The sequence below is a fragment of the Chiroxiphia lanceolata genome, chromosome 18 (genome assembly GCF_009829145.1).
Source record: "Chiroxiphia lanceolata isolate bChiLan1 chromosome 18, bChiLan1.pri, whole genome shotgun sequence".
In the NCBI taxonomy this organism is placed as follows: domain Eukaryota; kingdom Metazoa; phylum Chordata; class Aves; order Passeriformes; family Pipridae; genus Chiroxiphia; species Chiroxiphia lanceolata.
Genome location: NC_045654.1, coordinates 1,667,782 through 1,689,450, shown reverse-complemented (window position 1 = coordinate 1,689,450; position 21,669 = coordinate 1,667,782). Strand labels below are relative to the sequence as shown.

At 46.2% G+C, this 21,669-nt stretch overlaps 1 protein-coding gene across 10 annotated transcripts in view; it reads left to right on the top strand.

Annotated features, from left to right (window-relative positions):
• Positions 1-21,669, top strand: part of MTMR3 (myotubularin related protein 3) — a 79,352-nt gene that overhangs the window by 10,335 nt on the left and 47,348 nt on the right. For 8 of the 10 annotated variants that reach the window (XM_032706271.1, XM_032706262.1, XM_032706264.1 and 5 more), the window contains one exon: positions 4,885-4,945. The exons of 1 other annotated variant lie outside the window; for it this stretch is intronic. In XM_032706271.1, the coding sequence (XP_032562162.1) occupies positions 4,885-4,945 (61 nt within the window). Of the gene's footprint in view, positions 1-4,884; positions 4,946-17,947; positions 18,171-21,669 lie in introns of those variants that run through there. One more of the 10 variants, XM_032706268.1, reaches the window with a different exon arrangement.

Below are 21,669 nucleotides of genomic sequence, written 5' to 3'. Positions count from 1 at the left end.
TTTGTGCAATATTTACCATATTAGAAGTAAGCAGGTGGGCTGGGGAGAATCTAGTTAAGCTTACAGTTTAATGCCAAAACACCCTCAAAACCTAATTTATGTGCTTCAACTCTCCAGTTTTTTTGCTGCCTCTTGCCAAGACAATTAAAGAATTCCTAGAGCTAGTCTGAATTTCCAGGCTGGGTTTGGAATATGATACCCACTTCTGCAGGTGCAGAGAACACTCCAGCCTGTTCAGGTAGGTTGGTGAGTCTTGGTGGTTTTATTGCTGGTTTATTTGATTTTTCAGGAGTCTGGAGATGTTGCTCTGAAGCACATTTGTGGTGCAGTTGCAGGTGTAGCCAGCTGGGTTTTTGCTGCTTGCAAAAGGTCAGCTTTTAAGCTTCCGTGAACTGATGAACAGTAAGGTTGAGGCTGGAGTTTCAAGCCTCCTGTTTGACTCTGGAAAACTTAGGAGGAAAAATTTAGGTCCCTGTGTGGTGTTGATATTGTTAAGATCTGCTTAACTATTTGTAACTAATTAAGATGCAAGAGGTGAAGGAATACCCTCGGATCAGTTCAGAGGGGACCTGTGCAGCTGAGTGAAGATCAGTTGTGGTAGAAGAACTCAGTGCATCCATCATGTCTGCAAAGAAAACCCAACCAGCACCTTGTTTCAGCAGCACTTGGGTTGTGCCATTGTGCTCTCCCCTGGGTCACCTCATGGTGAGTGTGGGTGAAAGACTTGACTTAGCAGAGTTTGGACATGTTGAAACAAATTTGATGGCTCAAACTTGTCTGAAGAATCTGCTGCTTGTCAGGTGACTCCCGAGGAGCTGCTCCACCTGTGACCCCTCAAAAAATCAGGACTTGGTTACTTTGATTATTTTTTAATAACATTTTAACTCAGAGGTTAAATGACACATTGGCAGCTTACTGCATGTCAGAATGTGAAAGAGAAAGTGTGAACCTTTCTATGGAGCTGGGAATCCATAGATCAAGCTGGGTGAGTGACAGCTCAGCCTCTACATGGAATTCAGAGCATCTTTGCCATGTTATAAAAAGCTTGCTGCCTGGTGCTGATCTGTTCCTCCAACACTGAGCTTTTTGTAACCTTTAAACTCTAAGTATAGGGTAGGAATTTATCCAGTTAAAACCTGCATTTGTTTGAAGAGTTAACTCCTGCCTGGTCACCTCTGCCCCACATCTCTAGATCTCAGTTATTTGAATACCAAGGTGTGTGTCACTCACTGGGTAGGGAGGTTTTTCCTTTAGCAGAAAGAAGTAAATGTGACCTGTAGAGAGCAAGCAGCTGTGCCTGTCTTGCTACACCTTTCTCATTCTTCAACTTTGCTTATTTACAGTGTGGAACTGTTAAATTAGGATTTAGAGTTGGTCTGCAGGTGAGTTTTTGCCTGTGAAATTCTGGAAATACTTCTGAGATTAGTGCTTTAATTTCAACCTTATCTTGAAGTGATGTGTTTTATGTTGTCTCTGATGTCAGTTTTATAGGCTTTTTTTGGGGGAGGAATGGGGAAAAGTCCTTACTAATGTCTCATCTGAAGTAGGCTGGTGAATAACATGTGCTGGAATATCTTAAAAATGAAGTGCTGGATGAAGTAGGTTGGATGGAAAGGTCTGAAAGCTTCAGTTCTGAAGTAAGGAATAAGTCTTGTAGTTTGTCTACTTAGGCTCGTCCTACTCTGAAGCCTCACTGAATTTTCAAATGGAGAAGTTGCAGATTTGTTTTGTGTTGAACAGCAGGCTTGAATTATATCCTTTTTTAGTATTTTGAGATAGCTTGGTGTAAACCTTTCACAGAAATGCTGCTCTTACTGAGCTGGTGAGTTAAGTTCATCACAACTAAAATGTTGTTCTTTCTCTTCCTTCCAGTCCTTTAAGTCCTTGTCACAGGTGACAATGTTCCTTGCAGGCAGATTCGAGGTAGAAATCCTCAACTTTAGCTCTGTTAGTGTTGTGTCAGCCTTTGCATCCCCCAGGGTTAAGGTGCAGTCTTAGTGCCATGTTCAGACTGATGCTCTGGAGGGGATTTTTAACCCTTCTAGACCAGGGTTGCTGCAAGTAAAGCATTTAACAGGTGTTTCTGCAGGGCTTTACTGTGTTTCTGTAGGTAAATGGTCCCTGTGCTGAGGTTGCTGGTTTACCTTCACTGGGCAGAGGATGTAGCCTGGGAAAGGTGCAGAGCAACAGGGCTGCTCCATGGATCCTGTGGCTCCATCTGCTTATGGCACCGGGATCTTGGGCTGACCTGCTGGCACAGGCAACCCTAAGTGCTGAAAGGGTATCTACCACTGCCAGCTTCAGATTATCCCTCGAAAATGCAGCTCCTGAAGCTGTTCTGTATCTGTGGTGTTGCTTGAGATTTATGTAGGAAGTGGGAGCAGATGCTTTCCTTTTTCTCAGAGCTTTTATTAGTTGTTAACTGAAACAGTTGGATTGCTCGGGTTTGTTTAGTATTTGTGGTAAGATTTGATAAGTTGCTTGATAAATGCTCCTGTGTTTTCCACAGATAACATGTGCTTATTCCTTGTGGGTTATGGAGTAGTGGGCTTTTGGATCTGTGGACGTTAAGGTGGTTGTGTTTTTAATCCAGCAGAGAGGACTAATGCACTGAAACTTCAGACTGGAGAGTTACTCAGTAACAGTTTTTGTCGCTGAGCCACTAAAAAATAATGCTGAGAACTTAGCAGGACTAAATGGATGTTGTACAAAACACAAATGTATCTGTTTCAGAGCCTCCCCTGGAGGTAATAAAGCCTTCAGTGGTAACTGTGCTCAGGCAGAGATTCCTCTGGCTCTAACAAGACTGAATGTTGTTATTGATGTTCTTTACCTACACAACTAGGACCTGTCGCTGTTGTTTGTGAGGTTATTTCCTGTGAGCAGAGTGATTCCCTGTCAGTTTACGGGAATGCTCAAAGGCAGGATTCACTGCCAGGTCTCCCGAGGAGGGCAGAGCCTGTGCAGGGCTGTGTGTGCCCGGGTGAGTTACTGCAGAGCCCTGGCAGGTCCCTTCCCTGGGATCACCGATCCGTCTGGGAGGGAGAAGCCGCTCTGCCAGCACACTTAATCTATTTCTGATTCGTCAGGATCTCCAAGACAGAAACAAAAAGCACTTTGTGCTGGCTGGACTGGAGGACTGACACTTGAATGGCTCTTTCCATTGTCTATTCAGTGGCTTGTGAGTGCTCCTGCAGTGGAGCACATTGTTGTGGAGCAGCCACTTCTCTGCCGGGGCTCCCAGGCTTTGGGCTGGCGGGAGCTCTCAGAGCAGCAGCTTCACAGCAGGCACTTGTTTGAGCGGTTCCAAGGTCAGCCTTGGCACTGGAACTCACTGAAGCTTCCGGGGCAACTGGTGGCCCTTCAGTGGAGGAGGTCAGTGCCAGGCTGGCTCACTGCTGCCTTCATCCCCTCCTGGCTGCTGTGGCTCCTTTCCCCAGTCGAGTGAGAGAAGGGCATCACTGGAGGTGCCTTTTGATCAGAAGCTCCACAGAATCTCTGGAGCTTTGGTGGACTCTCCAGGGAATCATTCATAATTATTTATGCTTTATTGCTGAGAGGATCTGACAGAATATTCTGGAAATACTGCAATCCAAGTTCTAGTTATTTTGTTATAATAAACATTTCTTCACTGCTAATCCCAAGTATCCAGATACAGGAAAAAGATGGAGTCTTTACCTTGTTGTATCATTTTCCTGTGGCTGTTTTCTGAATGGTTTTTAATTTCTTATACACAGAGCTGTTTGAGAGTTTCCCTGATACTTGCAGGTGATCATGAAGTCTTTGGTTTATCTTGAAGTAGTTCAGCTTGGTTTCCTACTGTTAATTCCATGCTCTTTAGGTTTCTGTTTGCATTTACCTCTGTTAAGCAATAATAATTAACTCAAAGCATTGAACTGATGGAGTTATTGTGTTGGGAGAACAAACCAATAACCATAATGCAATAAGCATTACTGCAGCTTCCTGGTAATGAAAATTCCAGTAGTGGAGGACTTGATTTAATTTTTAAGCTTTGAGAGAATAGTAGTGGTGATAAAATGACTTTATAACTGAGTCTCACTTAGGCAGCTCTACTTAATGCTAGGAAAAATCTTGGGGTGTGATGAAGAATCATGGTTGGAAGAATCATACAGCTGTTGAGGATAAAAGCTGTTTATGTTGATAGAGGGAATGTCTGAGCTCTTGCTGTTCACATTTGAACCCCAACCTGCAGTGTGCAGCTATGTTTTTAAGTTACTGTTGCTTCCCCAGGCAGTCTGGATGACATTGTTTACTTCCTTCTAGTGAGTCTGTCTGGATGTATTTAAGCTGGAAACTGCAGGGTTAAGGACAGTTGGATATTCCTGTCCTCCCACCAGACCACACAGTTGAATTAAGAATCTGTCTATCTCCTGAAGTGGGTGTTCAAAATAGGTAAGAATTCCTCACTAAGGGGTAGAATGTAGGACTTTTTAAAAGGGAAAATATCAGGCACAAAATCTGGCTTTTGATGAGGAGAATCTTCCTTAAGGTCTCTGGGCAGTTTTTGTGTACAGCTGGCATGGCTGTGGCACTGAGGACGCTTCCAGGAGAGATGGATCTCTCTCGGCTGCCGATGGCTTTGGCAGTTTTCTGGGCATGAAAGGCTGATTAACGAGCACAGCTGGAGCAGGAGGGCAGCTCCAGCCTCTGCAGGGACAGCTCTGAGGAGCCTGGATGTGTTGTGTAAGGACAGCTCTGACTCAGTGGCAGTGGAAGCACGTGGTGGAACTTAAGCAGTATCACTGCACAAGTCAGAATGAGGGCTCACAGCCTCACCAGTTTGATCCCATTACCCTCTTAGGTGACATCACACCTCCAAAGCTTGTTTCTTACCTCACTCTGTGTTATTGTGCTTACTTTTAGGCACTGATTTCCAGCTGTGCAGGCTGAAGCACTGCTGTATGCTCTGCAGATCAGCTCATGGGTGAGTGGGCACTGACTCAGACATTCCTGCACACGGACGCTCTTCACGTGCAGGGAGATCCTGTTCTGTACCAGTTCAGAAGCTTCTGGTATAACAAACTTGCTCCAAAGCCAACTTCTCCTGGTTTATCTTACTGAATTTTCTGTCCGTTTTACAGATACTGGCATGGGTTATTGTACCTTAATGGGTATTGTATCGTGGGTATTGTATCTTAAATACTGGTGTTTTGAGTGATGGTTGAAGAATTGAAGATGAATGCTTATGGGACAGCAGTGGCTTTGGAGGCTGGGATGCCTCAATGGTATTATTAAAGTGAGCTGAAGAGTTAACAGAGCCATTCTAAATATACTGCAGCATTGCAGTCGTGGCAGTGACTGTGATGCCAGGCCTGGACTATGAATACAACTTCCATGTGCACACTCGTGAGAATGACAGAACAGCACGTGCTGGGCTGGCAGATGGCGTTTCTTTGAGCATGATAAGGACTGTGGCACAACTGCCCTTTGCTTGGGACGTGTCACAGCCCCAGTGCTGTGTGGCTGTCCAGGAGAGAGTGCAGGCTGCAGGGTGTGGGGAAAATCACTCCTTAAAAAGAGAACACACCTCAGTTTGTGCTTGTGTTGGGTATGACATTGAATATGACATGTCAGGGAGATGGACTTCTCATGCAGATGGAAAACTAGAACCATCTCCCAGCTTTGGTCTCCCAGGCTTTCCGGTTTTTCCTCTTGCTTAGGTTTTTAGGTTGCTTGTGTACTAGTTTATTCCTCACCAGTCAGGTAGTTAGAGGGGAACACCTGGTAAGTAATACCTGCAGGCTCTGTAATGGATTGGGGTGAGCTGTTCAAATGTCTGCTGCTTTCTTGCTCCCAACTGCACAATGTGAAGGAAGTTTAGGGTGTTTTGGACAGGAAGGGACACGTGTCCTAAGAGCCAAACTATCTGAAGGGCACTGCCCAGCACAGCTGTCCTGATAGCAGAGAGGATGGTTGGGAAGTCAGTGAAACACCAGCTCTGAACACCTCAAGCCACCTGGTCTCCTTGGCAGAATTAGTTCTTTAAACATACAAACTCTTCAGGCAATCTAAAGCTGGTTGTTATTGCAGGCAAATGTCTTGATGACCTGAAGGAGGACTTGTTCTTTCTTGGAGTTGTTCTCCTGTACTGGCAGGAGATGGGTGTTTTTCCTGTGACCATCTTCTGCCATAAGGCATCAGGTTCTCGAGTGAGAAGCCTTAGTTTAACTAAGTGGAAATGAAGTGGCCTTGAATGCCAGAAAATGGGATTGCCAATGACTGATGAAGGATCTATACCTCGCTTCAGACTTCCCTTCAAGTGTCCTGGGTTTCTGATGGAGTTTAATAGACAGGTTGACTTAGTACCAGAGACAAGTGGTAACTTGGAAGTGGGGTTGACACTGTAAAGGTGGATTTAAGGCAAGAGGAAAGATGTGAAGAGCTGACATGCTCTCACTGCCTTGATTTCCATACCTGTGCAAGGCCTGGACATTACATGTGTGCTGCTAAAAACCTCTCCCTTGTGTGGAAGCAGAATGACAGCCTCCAGTTGCTCCCTCCTGCTGCTTTAATTCCTCCTAAGGCTGCTGAGGAGCAGCTTTGCTGCACGTTCTGGCAGTGCTGCCTTTCTCTGGGAACACCACTGCTGTAGCAGTTGAGTGAGCACTGGAAGGCTCAGTAAGTACCACTGGCTGGTTCTCAAGTCTGACATCATATCCAAGAATTAGATGGCTCCCTCTCACCGTGGGGATAATGAAATAATTCCTACTGTGTTATTCATTAACTCACATTTCATTCAGTGGCTCCTAAGAGGATAACGAGTACATTAGAGGTGAACTTGTATAAACCTTCTGACATCCTTTTGATAAGTTAAATAAGAGTTAAAGCTATGGCAGACAAAGCATGGCAGGGGGGCCTCACTGAGGGGCAGGTGGCCTGTGCTGTATTACACACACTGACTTAAAAACTAATTTAATGGCTTTTCTTCAATGGTTTAGAAAAATAGCCTGCTTCTAAAGGTGCTGGAGAAATAACTAGTGCCCAGAGCCAGCTGAAGGTCATCCTCAGTGTGGAGCCTGCTCCTGATTGAAGGGCTGTGTTCAGGTGGTGTCCAGCCCAGCACAGCAGGGCTTCAGGGCAAGTGTGGGAACCCAACAAATAAATGAAGGATCTGCAACAATAAAAGGGAGGGAAAAGCAGCCTGGTGAAGGAAGGACAGCTGCTCCTGATCCATATAAAACTTTTGGTACAAGAGCCTGTTGAGCCTTGCTGGGTTTCCAGTTTGTGTTAATGTAGCTTGAGCTTGTGTAAAATTTGAATCTGCCTCAAGTGTCAGTGTCAGGGACTCTTTCCCCTCAGCTTAAGTGCCATGTGCTGCTCCTCAAGGGAGCTTCAAAGAGGGGAGGGATTGCATCAGTTGGTGAGGGATTTTTCACTGATATGATGTTCAGGACCAATAAAATTGGACAACTCTACCTCTGGCTTTAGGAGGGAATTGTATCAGGAAGAGTGGCAGCAGGAGCAGGGCAGTGATTCTTGCCCTGGACTCAGCACTGGTGAGGCCACCCCTGGAGTGCTGTGTCCAGCTCTGGGCCCTGAGCTCAGGAAGGACATGGAGGGGCTGGAGCAGGTCCAGGGAAGGGCAGCGAGGCTGGGGAAGGGACTGGAGCACAAGTGCTGTGAGGAGAGGCTGAGGGAGCTGGGGGGGCTGAGCCTGGAGAAGAGGAGGCTCAGGGGAGACCCCCTCACTCTCTGCAACTCCCTGATAGGAGGGGGGAGCCGGGGGGGGTCGAGTGCTTCTCCTCGGAACCAGCAGTAGGACAAGAGGGCATGGCCTTAAACTCTGCCAGGGGAGGTTTAGGTTGGATATTGGGAGGAAAGTTTTTCCCGAGAGAGTGCTCAGCCATTGGAATGGGCTGCCCAGGGAGGGGGTGGATTCTCCATCCCTGGAGGTGTTTAAGGACAGACTGGATGTGGCATCAGTGCCATGGGCTGGGAACCACGATGGGGTTGGATCAAGGGTTGGACTTGATAATCTCAGAGGTCTTTTCCAATCTGGTTGATTCTGTGATTCTGTGATTTATTTTATGGGAATTGGGTGTATTGACTCTTTTGGCTCTAATGTGAGTCCTTGCTGACCTGGGCTCCCCGGTGCATGTGGCTGTGTCTGATGAAGCTGCTGCTCCGACTGGGAGTGCTGGTCTGTTCTGAAGGCTCTCCAGGAGTTTGTCTCCTTTCCAAAGAGATTTGTCTGTGCTGTGCAATTGAGGCAATAAACTAATATAAATAAAGATTAAGCTCTTTGTGAGAGGAATGATGATTGGATATTCTGATGCCCAGCAATCTGTCTGATCTCTTGAGTGTAGCTGTGACTGTGCTGACATCAGTAATTCATCCCCACAGGTAATGACTGAGATCACTTTAAGCAGAGGCTGCAGTAGCCTTGGACATCTGAAGAAATCCAGAATTTCCAGGTGGCCCAATAAGATCTTAAATTACCTGGTACTTGTGGAAGCACTGGGTGAGGTGGCTTTATCTGGGAAGAAGTTGTAGGTGGTGGTCTGGTGAGTCAGGTCAGTGCCATCCTGGAGAACCAGGTGTGTCCTTGCCCGGCTGTGGATTGTGGTCCTGGCTGGGAAGTTACTGGGAACCTTTCCAGGTGTGTGGAGAGTTATGGGTTTGGTGCTGAGTACACAACTCCAGGCCTGGGTGCTCATCTCTGCAGCTCAGACCCCCAGCTAGTAGAGTTTCCAGGCACAGAGCAGAGTCCTATAAAAATTGGGAGTATTTGAAAAACTGGACTTGTGACGTTTGTTCTGGGTACCAAAACTAGAAGGATCATTCTGATGCCTTGAACTCTTAGTTTTCCAGCCTTTTAAAAATCCATTACTGGCACTTAACACGTGGGGCAGTGTGAGAGCTCTGGAGAGCACTGTGGATCCTCAGCAGAAGGGGTGCTGTGAAATGAGCAGTGCTGAGAGGATTGACTGGACTCAGGACTCCACACTGACTGCAGGGTTAAGGGAAATGACTGTAATGAAAGTTCTGTGTTCAGGGAATGTTGTCCCACCAAGTTCACTGGGTGAGGGTGGGGGTTTATGGGAAGGAAAGGATGGAGAAGGTAGTTAGGGATTGTACATATGCCAAGAGAAGCTGAGCTAAAGCTTCACAGGTGATCACGGTGTTTGCATTTCCTAATGTGTAACTCTTCACTCCGTGCTTTTTATGTGTGACCACTTGAAGCTGCAATTACAGGTTGATTTCCATGGCATGAGCAGTGAAAATACCTGCTGGGTCATTAAGACTCGGGGCTTTCAGCTTCACCTCCCTTGTTGACTTATTGTGCAACTACGTGGAACAGCCTAGCCCACAAATCCATCACCGAGGCACTGCAGCCTGGCAAGGACCTCTCACACACCAGTGCTCTGACTTCCTGAGGAAAATACCAAGAACTGAAGTAGTAAAACACCAAACCAGGTAGTTGTGTCCTACCTGTCCCACCTTGGGGAATCTGCTTTCCAGCACCCGAGGTAATGGCAGCTGGAAAGAGAATTCTTCGGTTCAAGCTTCAAGTCGTTCAGGCTGAACACAGAAGTTTGGCTTCTGTATTCTTTGGTTCCTGGTGGTATTTTTTTTCTGGAGGCCTCACCATCAGGGAAGGCTTTGGGAACAGTTCTGTCAGCTGAACTCGCTGCAGAGGTGTCACATCTCCGAGTTCACGACACAGATGTGGTACTTGAATAAACATACGTACCTTGGATCCTTGTTCTTGGTTGACAGACTCCCCTAAGCTTGCCAAGGAAGCCTTCCTGCATAAAGATGTAATCTTTCATCCAGGAGTTGGGCTGTTTTGTGGCATTTGAATCTAAATGAGCAAAACTGTGTGCAGGCTCTTTCTGAAATACAAGACCTGAATGCTGAGGCTGTTCCTACAGCGAGCTGTCATTTATCTAAATTACAGATGCTTTTTCATCTCAGCTCTGAGCATTTGCTTCTAGATTTGTGTTCACATGTAGATTTGTGTTACACCAGCTGCATAACCTCTTGAAATAAAGGCTTGCAATAAAAGCGAGGCAGACTTCAGTATTCTGAACATTGTTCTTATCCTTATTGTTCCTTAGTTTTGCTCAGAGGAATTTGCTTCCTTTGCCTTTGAGTATTTTTCTGAACTTGATTTCAGATTCCAACTTTCATATTGGAACAGGTTGTCTAGAAAGAATATGCCTGGTGATCCTCAGACGTGGGCTGAATGAGTCTTTAAACAACTTGATCTAATGGAACTGTGCAAGTGGGGGGTTGGACTCACTGCTGTGCAGTTGTCCCACTCAACCCAAATGGTCTGGAGTTTTTTGCACGTGTATCCATCTTGGTTCTTTGTACTTTCCCATTTGGACTTAGAGGGGCACAAATAACTTCTGCTTGGTTTGTAATTGGATATTAAATCTTGTTTCTGCGACAGAACCCTGGTGTTGAATATGAGTCTCTCCCAGAAGGAAAGCATTCTGTGAAGTTCAGTCCTCACCAGCTTTACTGCAGGCAGCTTGGATAGTTATGGGAAGGAAAGAAATTCCTGCCCTTTCTTGGTTTGGATTTTGACCAGAGGAGGCACCTCATAAGATATTTAAGGAGGTCCTTGAGGACCTGAGCAAACAGAGTCTGAGTTGTGTCCATACAGTGTCACCACGAACCGAGGTCAGCTGAGAGCAGGGGGGGTTTGCCATTTAATTTCATCAGGAGAAAAGCAGTAAACCAGGACCCAAACCCCAAATTAAACCTTATTGCTCCTAATTGATGTTGTATCTATGGGGTTTTTTTGCCCAAACTTACCTGATTTACTTTTTGACCCTCAGCAAATGCACCTTGAATGTTTTACCCTCTGGGTTCATGTTCAGTAGGTACGGATTTGGTTTTGATATTAAGCTTGTTACCAGAGGATGCTTCAGATGGAATGATAAAGACCAAAAATGGACTAATTTAGCTAATCTTAATTTTTACTGTGAAGTGTTACTTCTGTGCATTAAATTGAACCTTGAGATCTGCAAGTCACAGGTAAGAATTGTAGTGTTACAAATGTGACTTGTGCTGTTTTCATGTCTTCAAGCTCATGGACTAACATGCACATGTTCTTTTGTGTCTTCATAAAATGCAATCAGAAGGGGACACGTTGAATTTACTGTAAGGATGGTTATAATAAATCTTTATATTTCTCTAAAGGCAGGTTAAGTCTTGCTGGCTGATAATGATTCAGCTGCAAAACAAAATTGAAGTGGATAACTGCAGTTTCCTGACATACATATTTTTTTACAATCTGGGATTAAACCATATTTAAAATGAAAATTGCCTTCCCCGATGCATCAGTAACAGAGGGAGCTGTGAACTGCACTGACTTCTGCAATGCCTGTGGGAGGGATGTGATGTGTTTGGGTAACTTGCTGAAGAGCCCCAATCTTTGTTTCTTTAAGATGATGATTTATCTCTTAATTACAACCAACTCTTTCTTAGTAAATTAGGTTTGTTTTGAGTCACACGGGGAAGGAGTGAATGTCCTCTAAAGGATAAAACACTTAAATGACTACTTATGTTCTTTGTACTATTATTTTCCTTCCCAAGGTTTGTTGTATCTACCAAAAGGAATGAGTTCCTTTAGGGAAAAAGAAGTGAGAGAGGTTTTTAAATTAGGGTTTGCCTGACTTGAATGAGTCCACACTAAAGCAGATTTTGGGGGCAGTGTGCTCTGGATGGTCCCCGAAGAGCTGACAGGACACAAGTGTCTGTGTACAGGCAGCTACATTCCTCCAGCCATTCCAGGCTGCAAGCAAAGGTTGCTTGTTACTCTCTTGCATTACTAATTTGTTGTCCTTTTCTAAAGGTCATTAGTATAAAATAGGGGATTGCAGTAATATCTCTTCTTGTTAAAAACTGATCAGCTATAAAGACCTTGATTTAAGTGAGCAGGTAGGAAATCCAGACTTGAATCTTCATGTTCCCTGGAGAAACTCATTCCTGTTGAAATCACTGTTTCAGTGGCAAGGTTGACCAAAGGAGATACAGTTACCCTATAGGATTAATTCCTTTTTCCACATGAGGCAAGTTTCTGCTGGTATCCTTCTGTGGAAGCTTGAACTTCAGTGGATTTTAACTTTAAATAGGAGAAGGGAGAGACTGTGGCTGTTAACTGGAGATCTGTCAAACCTTATTTTGCCATCAGAGCTGCAGTCTGGTGCAGAACTTCATTTCAATTCCAGCTGAGACTCTGTGTTTTGATACACATACGTGTCTTAAGCAACCACAACACCTTCTTTGGTGCCTCTGAAATGCCTAAATATATTTAACTTTGGCTTCGTGCTGTTTAGTTTTTTAGAATAAGCATATTTTGTTAATCCAAGTAAATTCTTTCCTGGCTCTGAAGGGCTGTGCAACTTCAGTGTAAGTGAAGAAGGCTGTGTACTTTGAGTATTGTGGAAGTTGTTATGGAGAAAAGATTTTGGGGAGTTGTGGCTGAACTCAGCCTCCCTGGGCAGTCTGGAAGCAGGACTTTAGAAATTGTAATTGTTCTTTGACACGTCCAAGATTTGAACATTGCATAGCATCTGACATTGCATAGCTGGAGGACTACTGGGCTTGAAGATAAATAAAATTAGAGAAATGTGCATTCTGGAGCCGACTGGTTCTGAACCACTGCAGTCGTGGGAGACATTTTGCAGCGTGGCAAAATTCCCGGTCTATTGAAGAGCTCGGCACTTCCCAGCAGATCCTGCTCGTGTGGGTAATTGATCTCCCAAACCACTCACGGCAATTGAAGCCCATTAAAACGTTTCTTTAGGCATTGTCGGAGCTGCGGGACTCCTGGGGTGCCTCCTGCCTCCCACATCAAAGGGCTGCGCACAAACGCTGCTTCAGTCCCTGTAAGTGCTGAGGCTCCCGGTGAGGTTCAGTCTCACTGCTCCTCGCTGCAGTTGGATACACAGACAGCCCCGTGTCCCTTTTCCTCCTTTGTTTGTAGGCAGATGCTCTTTAAGATTGTTTTTTGCTTGCCTTTTATTTCAGTTGTGAAGCTCCATCCCCAGGTCTTACTTCAGTACAGCTTGCAAATGGAGAGTAGTATTTTGCCAGTTACCCTTCCTGGTTCTGAAAGTAACTATGACTTTCCACGAGTGGAAAAAGATAGGAATAAACAGCTGTCTTAATACTTGGAAGATACTGAGGTGATTTAATTGTAGGAGGAAAAGATATTTGCTTTTCCTGCTTTTTCTTTTAGGTTTAGTGAATTGAGGTGTAAAAGGCCAGGCTGGGTGGAACTTGGAGCAGCCTGGGCTGGTGGAAGGTGCCCCTGCCCATGGCAGGGGGTGGAATGGGATGAGCTTTAAGGTCCCTTCCAACCCAACCCATTCCATAATTCTGTGAATCATCTGTGCAGAGAAAGGCTGTGAAGCAGCAGGTTTCTTGGGGGCAGCGTGCTGGTAGATTATCCAAACCAGTTTGTCCCTTGAGATCTAAATGCAGAAATCCTTAATTGGGAAAAGTATCCAAGTCCTGTGTGTCTTAAAACCTGTAGAGAGCTGCTGTCCTGGAGGTGGATTGACTAGGAACACAGCAAACTGCTGGAAGCTTGGGGATCTGGAGCTGGCACTGGGTTGATGGAACAGCCTGGTTTTCTCTCTGGAAGGGGTTTCTGCTCCAGTGCAAGGAGGGCAGGAACCTGTTCTGGTAAATCTTGTCTGGCTCTGACGTGGAGCTCTGTCTAAACAGGACCCAGCAGAAAACTCGGTGCAGTCACTGGAGCTGCTGGTGTTCCTTACCCAGCCCTTGCAGGTCTCCTTATCGAGCACAGGCACACGTGGCTTTATCTCCTCAGCTTTGGCTTTTGCCTTGCAGCATTTACACAACAGTGTCTGGTTGAATGCTGGGTGTTGTTGATGTCTTGGCAGGGTTGTGGATGATGCCCAAACAAGTATTTGGACTGCTCTCTAGAAACCAGCTGTTGTGAGCCTAGAAAAGCTGATATGATCCTTGATTAGCTCCTGAAATGTGGAATTTAGGGGGTCAGTTCATAAAAAGGGCTCTCAGTTTAGGTCAGCTCTTCCACCATGGTTCCTTGATTGAGTTACCAGGCTTGTTTTGCATGAACTAGTGAAGAAATGCCTGAACTCAGTGCTTTTCTTGTATTTCCTTGAATTTACTTACTGTTTTACACTGTGAAATATGCTGTGGTCAAACATACCTGTCCCCTGCCATGGGAATTGAAGAGGCTTCGGAAGGAAGAGCTCTTCATCCTCAAGTTCACAGACTCTGGCAGAAATAGGTGAATTACTCCTAAAGACACCTTCAGTTCCTGGCAGTACAGGATGCAGTGCTGTGCTCGATGGTTCTAATGCACAGCAGGGCTTTGGGAGGGTACTTGGTGTTTGAACTGTGAATTCTGCCTTTTAAACTTCAACTACTTACATATTTCTCAAGGCATTAAGCAGGCTGAGGGGTGAGCGAGTGAATTGATTAGTTCTGTAAGGAAATGCCATTTCTGCAGGAGTCAAAGAGGTTTTTAAGCTGCCTCAAATTCTATAAATCTGAAATGTCCTGCAGTTTTTCAGGCTGTGCTGCTCTGGGAGCAAACAACAGCTGCAGCACTGTGGGGTGGTGCTCCCACAGTGTGCTCTCTGGGTTAGTTTTGTGTTGAGGAGTTGGATTCTGCCATGGGGGGTCTGAAATGCCAGAGCTGGTGGAAGATAAGGCAGGGGAGTGTTTTGTTAGGAGGAGTATGGGAGCAGTACCCTTCCCACTGGCTCACTGTGCTCCAGGGAATGCCAGTGCAGCCTGTTTTAAAGCAAAACCACCTTAAGTGCCACATTAAAACAGCCATTTTTGCTGTGTGCCACAATTTTACTGAGTGCTGGTGTTGGGCAGTTTGAAATATCAACTTTCCCACTCGTGTGATCCCGTGGAGATCACTGAAATGTGATCCCAGTGCCCTTGTGTTCCTCGATGAAGGTGGATGTGCATCTTACCCACGGGGCCTCCTTGGCAGAGCAGGTGTTTTCAATGCAATTTAAGAATTAATGGATTAAAGCTTTACCCATAATTACACTGTGCAAGGTGTGCAAGCAGAGAAAGTGATGTCTCCTTGCAGGCCTTGATAACACAAACAGATTTTGTGACCTGCCTGTTCCAGGCTGTGCAGCAGAGAGCTCTGGAGAAGGGTTATTCCAAGAGTATGGAGTGACAGGACAAGGGGAGTGGCTTCCCATGGCCAGAAGGAGGGATAGATGGGATATTGGGAAGGAGTTGTTGGCTGTGAGGGTGATGAGGCCCTGGCACAGGTTGCCCAGAGAAGCTGTGGCTGCCCCTGGATCCCTGGAAGTGTCCAAGGCCAGGCTGGACAGGGCTTGGAGCAACCTGGGCTGGTGGGAGATGTCCCTGCCCATGGCAGGGGGTGGGATTGGATGGGCTTTAAGGTCCCTCCCAACCCAAACCATTCTGGGATTCTGTGATTGCTGGGCCTCTGGGGGGGACTGAAGTCCCTGTTAGGGACACCTTGTGATAACTTCATTTATTTCTCAAAACATTAATAGATTACTTGGTATTTCTGTGAAGTTGTCTTATGACAAAAGCATCGAGTGGTGTTTTGTTAGAGAGATTTTCAAAGGTTTCTGGCAGAAAAAGTATGGTGAAAATGAGGTTGACTTACACACTGAGGAGGTGATCACTGTGACTCTGTGTGTGTTGTCCTGGAGTAGTTCAGTGGGGGAGAAAACTGTCCCGGGATTGTATCTTGAAACTCCAAAGGAGCCTTCAAATCACATTTGCTTTTTCCTATTTTCAGACTTTCCCTTTTTTTTTAATGACTTGTAGGTGTCTCTAGTGTTCATTGGGTGTCAGTAAACCCAGCAGGTGAGGCCCTGTCCTGCTGGGGGGTGTGGAATTCTCTGGGAGCAGCTGCTGCCCCTTCCCAGTGCCAGCCAGTTCCAGCAAGGACTGAGCTACAGCAAGGACTGAGCTACAGCAAGATGTGGCTCCAGGAGGGAAGGGGGATCAAGAGGTGTTTTGGCAGGATGAGTAAAGCCTTGGAGACTTTGATTTAACAGCCAGTTCTCCCTGGTTGGTTGTTCCCTTTCTTCCAGGAGGGTGTGTGACCATGGCAAACAGGCTGTGAGGGGCTTAATGGAAAAAAATGGGGACTGTGAGGAGCAAATGATTCCCCTCTTTCTCCTTTCAGCTGTTTCAAATGGAAACTGCTGCTGCCTGGCCTCAGCCTTCCTCTTTGTTTCATAACTGTGCTCTAATGTTGCCCTGCATTTCATGGCTCTTTGGTTACCTGGTGACAAAGTGCCCCCTCCCTGGTCACCTTTCCACATTGGAACCACCACCAGTCCACTGGGTTTCCACCACCTCAGGCTCTGCTCAGTTCTGTGTCCTCTCCCAGATCCCGTCTTCCAGGTCTCTCCACAGTTCACACCCATCTGTGCAGCTTGTTGGTCCTTCTTGGTAGCTGCTCCTTCTCTGTCATGCACAGAAAACAGAGGAATATGGAATAATTGAAATAAAAGGAAAATTATGATGCAGAAGATCTCTGATGGGTAAATTGTATCCGGGCTTATATATGAATAATTGCAGCCTTTGGATCTCAGAGTTGTATGCAAACTAAAAAAAGAATTAGAAGAAAGCCTGAAATGTTGTAAGGAAAAGTGACATTTTCTTTGGATTTTGGTTTCAAGCTTGCTGTGGTTTTTTGACCTGGGTTGTTTTGAGGTCAGTGAGCAAGAATATTGATAGAGAATCTTTTATTCAAAAACACTCTTTCCTGAAAAAAACCTTTTATTTTTGGAATAATTATTACTGTTATCTCACCTAAGGTTCTACTGATTTTTATTCTTTACATCAATCATGGAAAATGGACCTTTCTTAATGCAAGACCAAATTTCTCTGTACCCTTTGCTGTTAGACTCCCAGGGTCTCAGCAGTGCCTCTCCCTGCCTTGCCCTCCTCCTGCCATTTCAAGCTCTCCTTTTTGCTCAGGCTGGGTTTTTTCGTTTTAACTCTGAACTGTTGCCTTCTGCAAGAGAGTAAGAAGTGATCTTTAACAAATATGCAAAGATAATCAGCTTAATCAAAGTGCTTTAAAAGCAGATTAATGCCTCTTCCGAGTGGGAAGATGAAGGAAGCCAACACGCCAACCTGCCATTAGGGGATGAGTCAGTGCAGTGACAGATGTTGACAAAACTTTTTTGATGCTTTGGACTCTTATAATTAATTTTATTCTTCACTCATAAAAGCAGAGGTAGAACAGAAGACGGAATGAGACCTTTCCAGGATATTCTGATGGAGGGCAGCTCCCATCCTTGCTGTGGGATGTTCGGTGTGGCTGTTGCTCTCTGCTCTCTCTGTCAGGTGGGGGTGTGTACACAGCTTTATATCCAGCTGCTTTCCTACTGGGAATTCATTATGTAGCTTAATCTAGGGAAGTGTGTGATAGGGAACACAGAGGGAAGTGGGGTTGTTCAGCCTGGAGAAAAGGAGGCTCAGGGGGGACCTTCTCCCTCTCTCCAACTCCCTGAAAGGAGCTGGGGGGGGTCGGGCTCTGCTCCCAGGGAACAAGGGACAGGAGGAGAGGGAACGGCCTCCAGCTGTGCCAGGGGAGGCTCAGGTTAGATATTAGAGAGAATTTCTTCATGGAAAGGGTGGTGAGGCACTGGCACAGCTGCCCAGGGCAGTAGTGGAGTCCTCATCCCTGGAAATGTTCAAAAAACATGGATGTGGCACTTGGGGACACGGATTGGTGTGAACACGGTGGTGCTGAGCTGATGGTTGGACTTGGAGATCTCAGGGGGCTTTTCTAACCTTGGCAGTTCTGTGACACATGACCATAGAAACCAGCAAATGCCTCCCTGAAGATCAGCATTCCTGCTTCTCCATGTACATGTTTTCACACTTTCTCTTGAGGAGTGGCCTTGCCCCATCCAGCCCCCGGAGCGTTCCCAGTGCTCTCATCCTGCTGTGGTCTCCAGCTCGGCCACAAGCTGCTGGCTCACCCCAGCTGGTGGGCAGCTGATAGTAGCACTGTGTTCCTGTTCCTGAGCACGCTCAGGAGAGCGTAAAAATAGTTGGGAAAGCAAACTAAAATCCACCAGGAAGGAGAGAAGAAGGAGAGAGGAGGAGAAGAACAACATACGGCCAATACTTGAGCTCGAGCTGAGCTGAAGGTGATGAAATCAATGGTGAGTGTGTGATAATCGGGTGCAAGAGGAGGTTCTGCCACGGCACAGGTCGAGGATGTGGGAACAGTGATATTGGGAAGTTAGAAATGTAAACAGGAATGGAGAACTTCTCATCAAAACCCACACTTGCATAATATCGGGCTGGGACAGGCGGTGGCATAACCGGGCTGGAAACGGCACCTTTTGGCAAAGGGAGGGAAAGTACACCTTCAAAATAGTCACCAGGAAAAACGCTGCACCTGGCTGTGTTTGTTTACATCCTTATGAAGGCAACTTGCAGCTAAAGAAAATCTGGATTTGTTTGTTTTCCAAAGCTCTTTTTCCCTTGTGCCATTTCACTTTCTGCTTATCAGACCATCCCTCTCCTGCTCTGGGTAGATAGAGCCTTTCAGCGAAGGAACTGAAGAGGCAAGTTCCCAATCACCTAATTAAGCAAACATGTTTATTAGAACTTCTCCAGAGTGCTTTTCCTAGCTATTTGCCAGTGTTTTACTTAAATAAATGTCAAGAAAAACATTGTCAGAGGCTCATGTAATTTAGATTTTGGAGTTCCTGTAGACCAGCACTGCTCAGAGTAGGACTGACTTTGATGTTGGATTGGATTGCTTAAGGACTTGGAATTCCAAGGGTTGAAATATCTCCAGGGATAAAAGTTCTGCAAGTTGGAAACCATTATTTGGAGTTTCCCCCCACAATTGTATTTTTACTTGTATTTCACTGTTAACAGTGTGATTGATATACAGTGCAGCTGCTCTGCTTCTCCATAGCATCTTCCATGAAAAAACAACAGAGGTGAGTGAGAGCTATGTGCTGGGAAAAGTGTTCATCTCATGCCTGAGTTCCCAAAATAGTCAGTGGAGCAGGATCTGAAGAAGGTGATTCAAAGGAAAAGCTTAAGTTTAAATGCTCCTGTTCCCACCCCCTTCAGCACTGGGGCCTGGGGCAGAGTCACTGCTGACAGGTTTGAGTTGGGCAGTGATGAGATGTCCTTGAGCACCTGAACTGAAATGATCTGAAACCAGGAGGGGATTGACCCCCTCTGTCCCCTCAGGTGAGACCCCCCCTCCAGCCCTGGGGAACAGCACAGGGAGGACGTGGAGCTGCTGGAGAGAGTCCAGAGGAGGCCCCGGAGATGCTGCCAGGGCTGGAGCCCCTCTGCTCTGGAGCCAGGCTGGGAGAGCTGGGGGGGTCACCTGGACAAGAGAAGGCTCCAGGGAGAGCTGAGAGCCCCTTGCAGGGCCTAAAGGGGCTCCAGGAGAGCTGGAGAGGGACTGGGGACAAGGGATGGAGGGACAGGACACAGGGAATGGCTTCCCACTGCCAGAGGGCAGGGAGAGATGGGAGATTGGGAAGAAATTGTTGGCTGGGAGGGTGGGGAGGCCCTGGCACAGGTTTCCCAGAGAAGCTGTGGCTGCCCCTGGATCCCTGGAAGTGTCCAGGGCCAGTTTGGACGGGGCTTGGAGCAACCTGGGCTAGTGGGAGGTGTCCCTGCCCATGGCAGAGGGTGGGACTGGATGAGCTTTAACATCCCTTCCAGCCCAAACCATTCTGGGATAAACCAAACCAACTCTGAGAACGGGACAGTCCAGTAAAGGTGGTGCAGAGCCAGTTCCTTACCAGACACGCTTGACTTTATAGGATTTACTGAAAGGGTCCTGTTCCCTTTTCCATCTCCTGCCCTTGGCTTTCCTAATGGTGCTGAATCTGTTCCTTGTGGCTTAAACAGCCAAGGTGCTTCCAAGGGGCAGCACCCTGGGATGTGCTTGGCTGTGTTAATTAAAGTCCCCCCGGGAGCTGGGATGCGCCTCCCGTCAGGAATTAGCGTTTGGAGGAGGACAGCACAACTCACAGCAACATTTCTTTTTACAGGCAGCTTTTTCCCCTTCTTTTGGCACAAGTTGTTGCCTTAGGAAGTGATAACACTGGAGGTGCTTATCTGAGCCCAGCAGCCCTGCAGCAGGAATGCTGATGAGCGCTGGGGGGGTGTTTGCTGGCGGGAATCGGGTGGAATTATTAACGCTTACATTGGAACCTTCTCCCCCTGTTTTTAAACTCCTCGACAAAACTCTGGAGATTCGGTGGCTTCTTCCAAACCTCATTAAAATCAATAAAAAGCCTGTTGCAGATTTTGTGAAGGTTGTTTTTTTTTTTTTTTTTCTCTCTTCTCTTGGACCTAAACCAGAGAAAATCAGTCCAGCTCCTGCGACTCGAAATGTGTGTCTTGCCTTTTGGAAAGCAAATACGTGGCCAGAAAACTGTCTCTGAAGAGTCGTTCTGGAGTTGTGTAGTTTGCCTCCAGAGCTCTTTTTTTTGTGTGTTTAATAAACTTGCTCCATATTCCCCTCAAAGGTGACTTTGTACCACCAGGCAGCTGTGAAGTTGAACTTGTCGCACGATCAAGTTGGTACCTGAAAGTAAAACTGTGTCCATTCCCCTTTGGGGCTGGGGTTGATTATTGACCCAGAAAAGTTACTGGAATTGGTGTTTGGCTTGTTGGTTGGGAGGGATTTTTAAAAAAAATACAAACAGAGTTGAGCTCTGTTGCAGGTAACCAAATGTTGCTTTTAGACACTGTTTTATAAAATGGTGAATTGAAGTTTAGCTGAGGTTTTGGACAGTTGGCATCGACACAGGCCCTTTCTGTTAAAGCACAGCATCCTCAGGTCACTGTTTGTGTAAATGCTGGCTGAGTGCAGACCCGTGAGATTCCCCAGAGTGGGAACACTGTGTGCAATGGTAGAATTTCTTTTGGTGCACCTGAGATCTAAGCTTTAGATCTTTCTTACGTTGTGGTGCCCCAAACTGCCCCCAGGATTCGAGATGAGGCTGCACCAGTGAAGAGCAGAGCAGGACAATCCCCTCCCTCACCTGGCCAGCAATGCTGGGCCAGAGGCACAACTATTTTAAATGCACAATTTTTAATGCATAACTTCTCAAACTGTTTCTTTCTACTGCGTCAGTCCTAAAATTGTCTCCTCTTTTTATTTCTTATTTTCCCCGTCACAAGCCGTAAACTAAAGGATGCAACGAATGCAGAATAGAAATTTTATTTTATTTAATGGACCAGAAGGTGAAAATTATCAGTAGTTGTGGCACATGAAAGCACAAGCAAACTATTTCCAGCAGCAGGATTATATGGTGTAGAAGCTGGACTTTCCAGGCACATCCAGATGCAGTGTGCTGTTGGGAGAGAGTCCAAGTCACTGGGAAGAGCAAATCTGGATACAAGGGAGTGGTGTCCCATCAGTTTGGCTGCTTTTGTGCTTTAGGAACGGTTGGGTTCAGTCTGGGACTTGAGTTGCAGGGTTTGGGTGTTTTAGTGTGAAACTGTGTCCCAGCAGTCATTCCAGAGCTGGAGGAGACATCTGGGAATACCTGCTGGAGGACTGTAGGAATGAAGCCCTTCAGATCCTTTCTCCATGTATTTGTTTTGACAAATACGTATTTGTGGCAATATTTACATTTACTTTTGAGGCAGTGACTGTTTGTGCAGCACTTG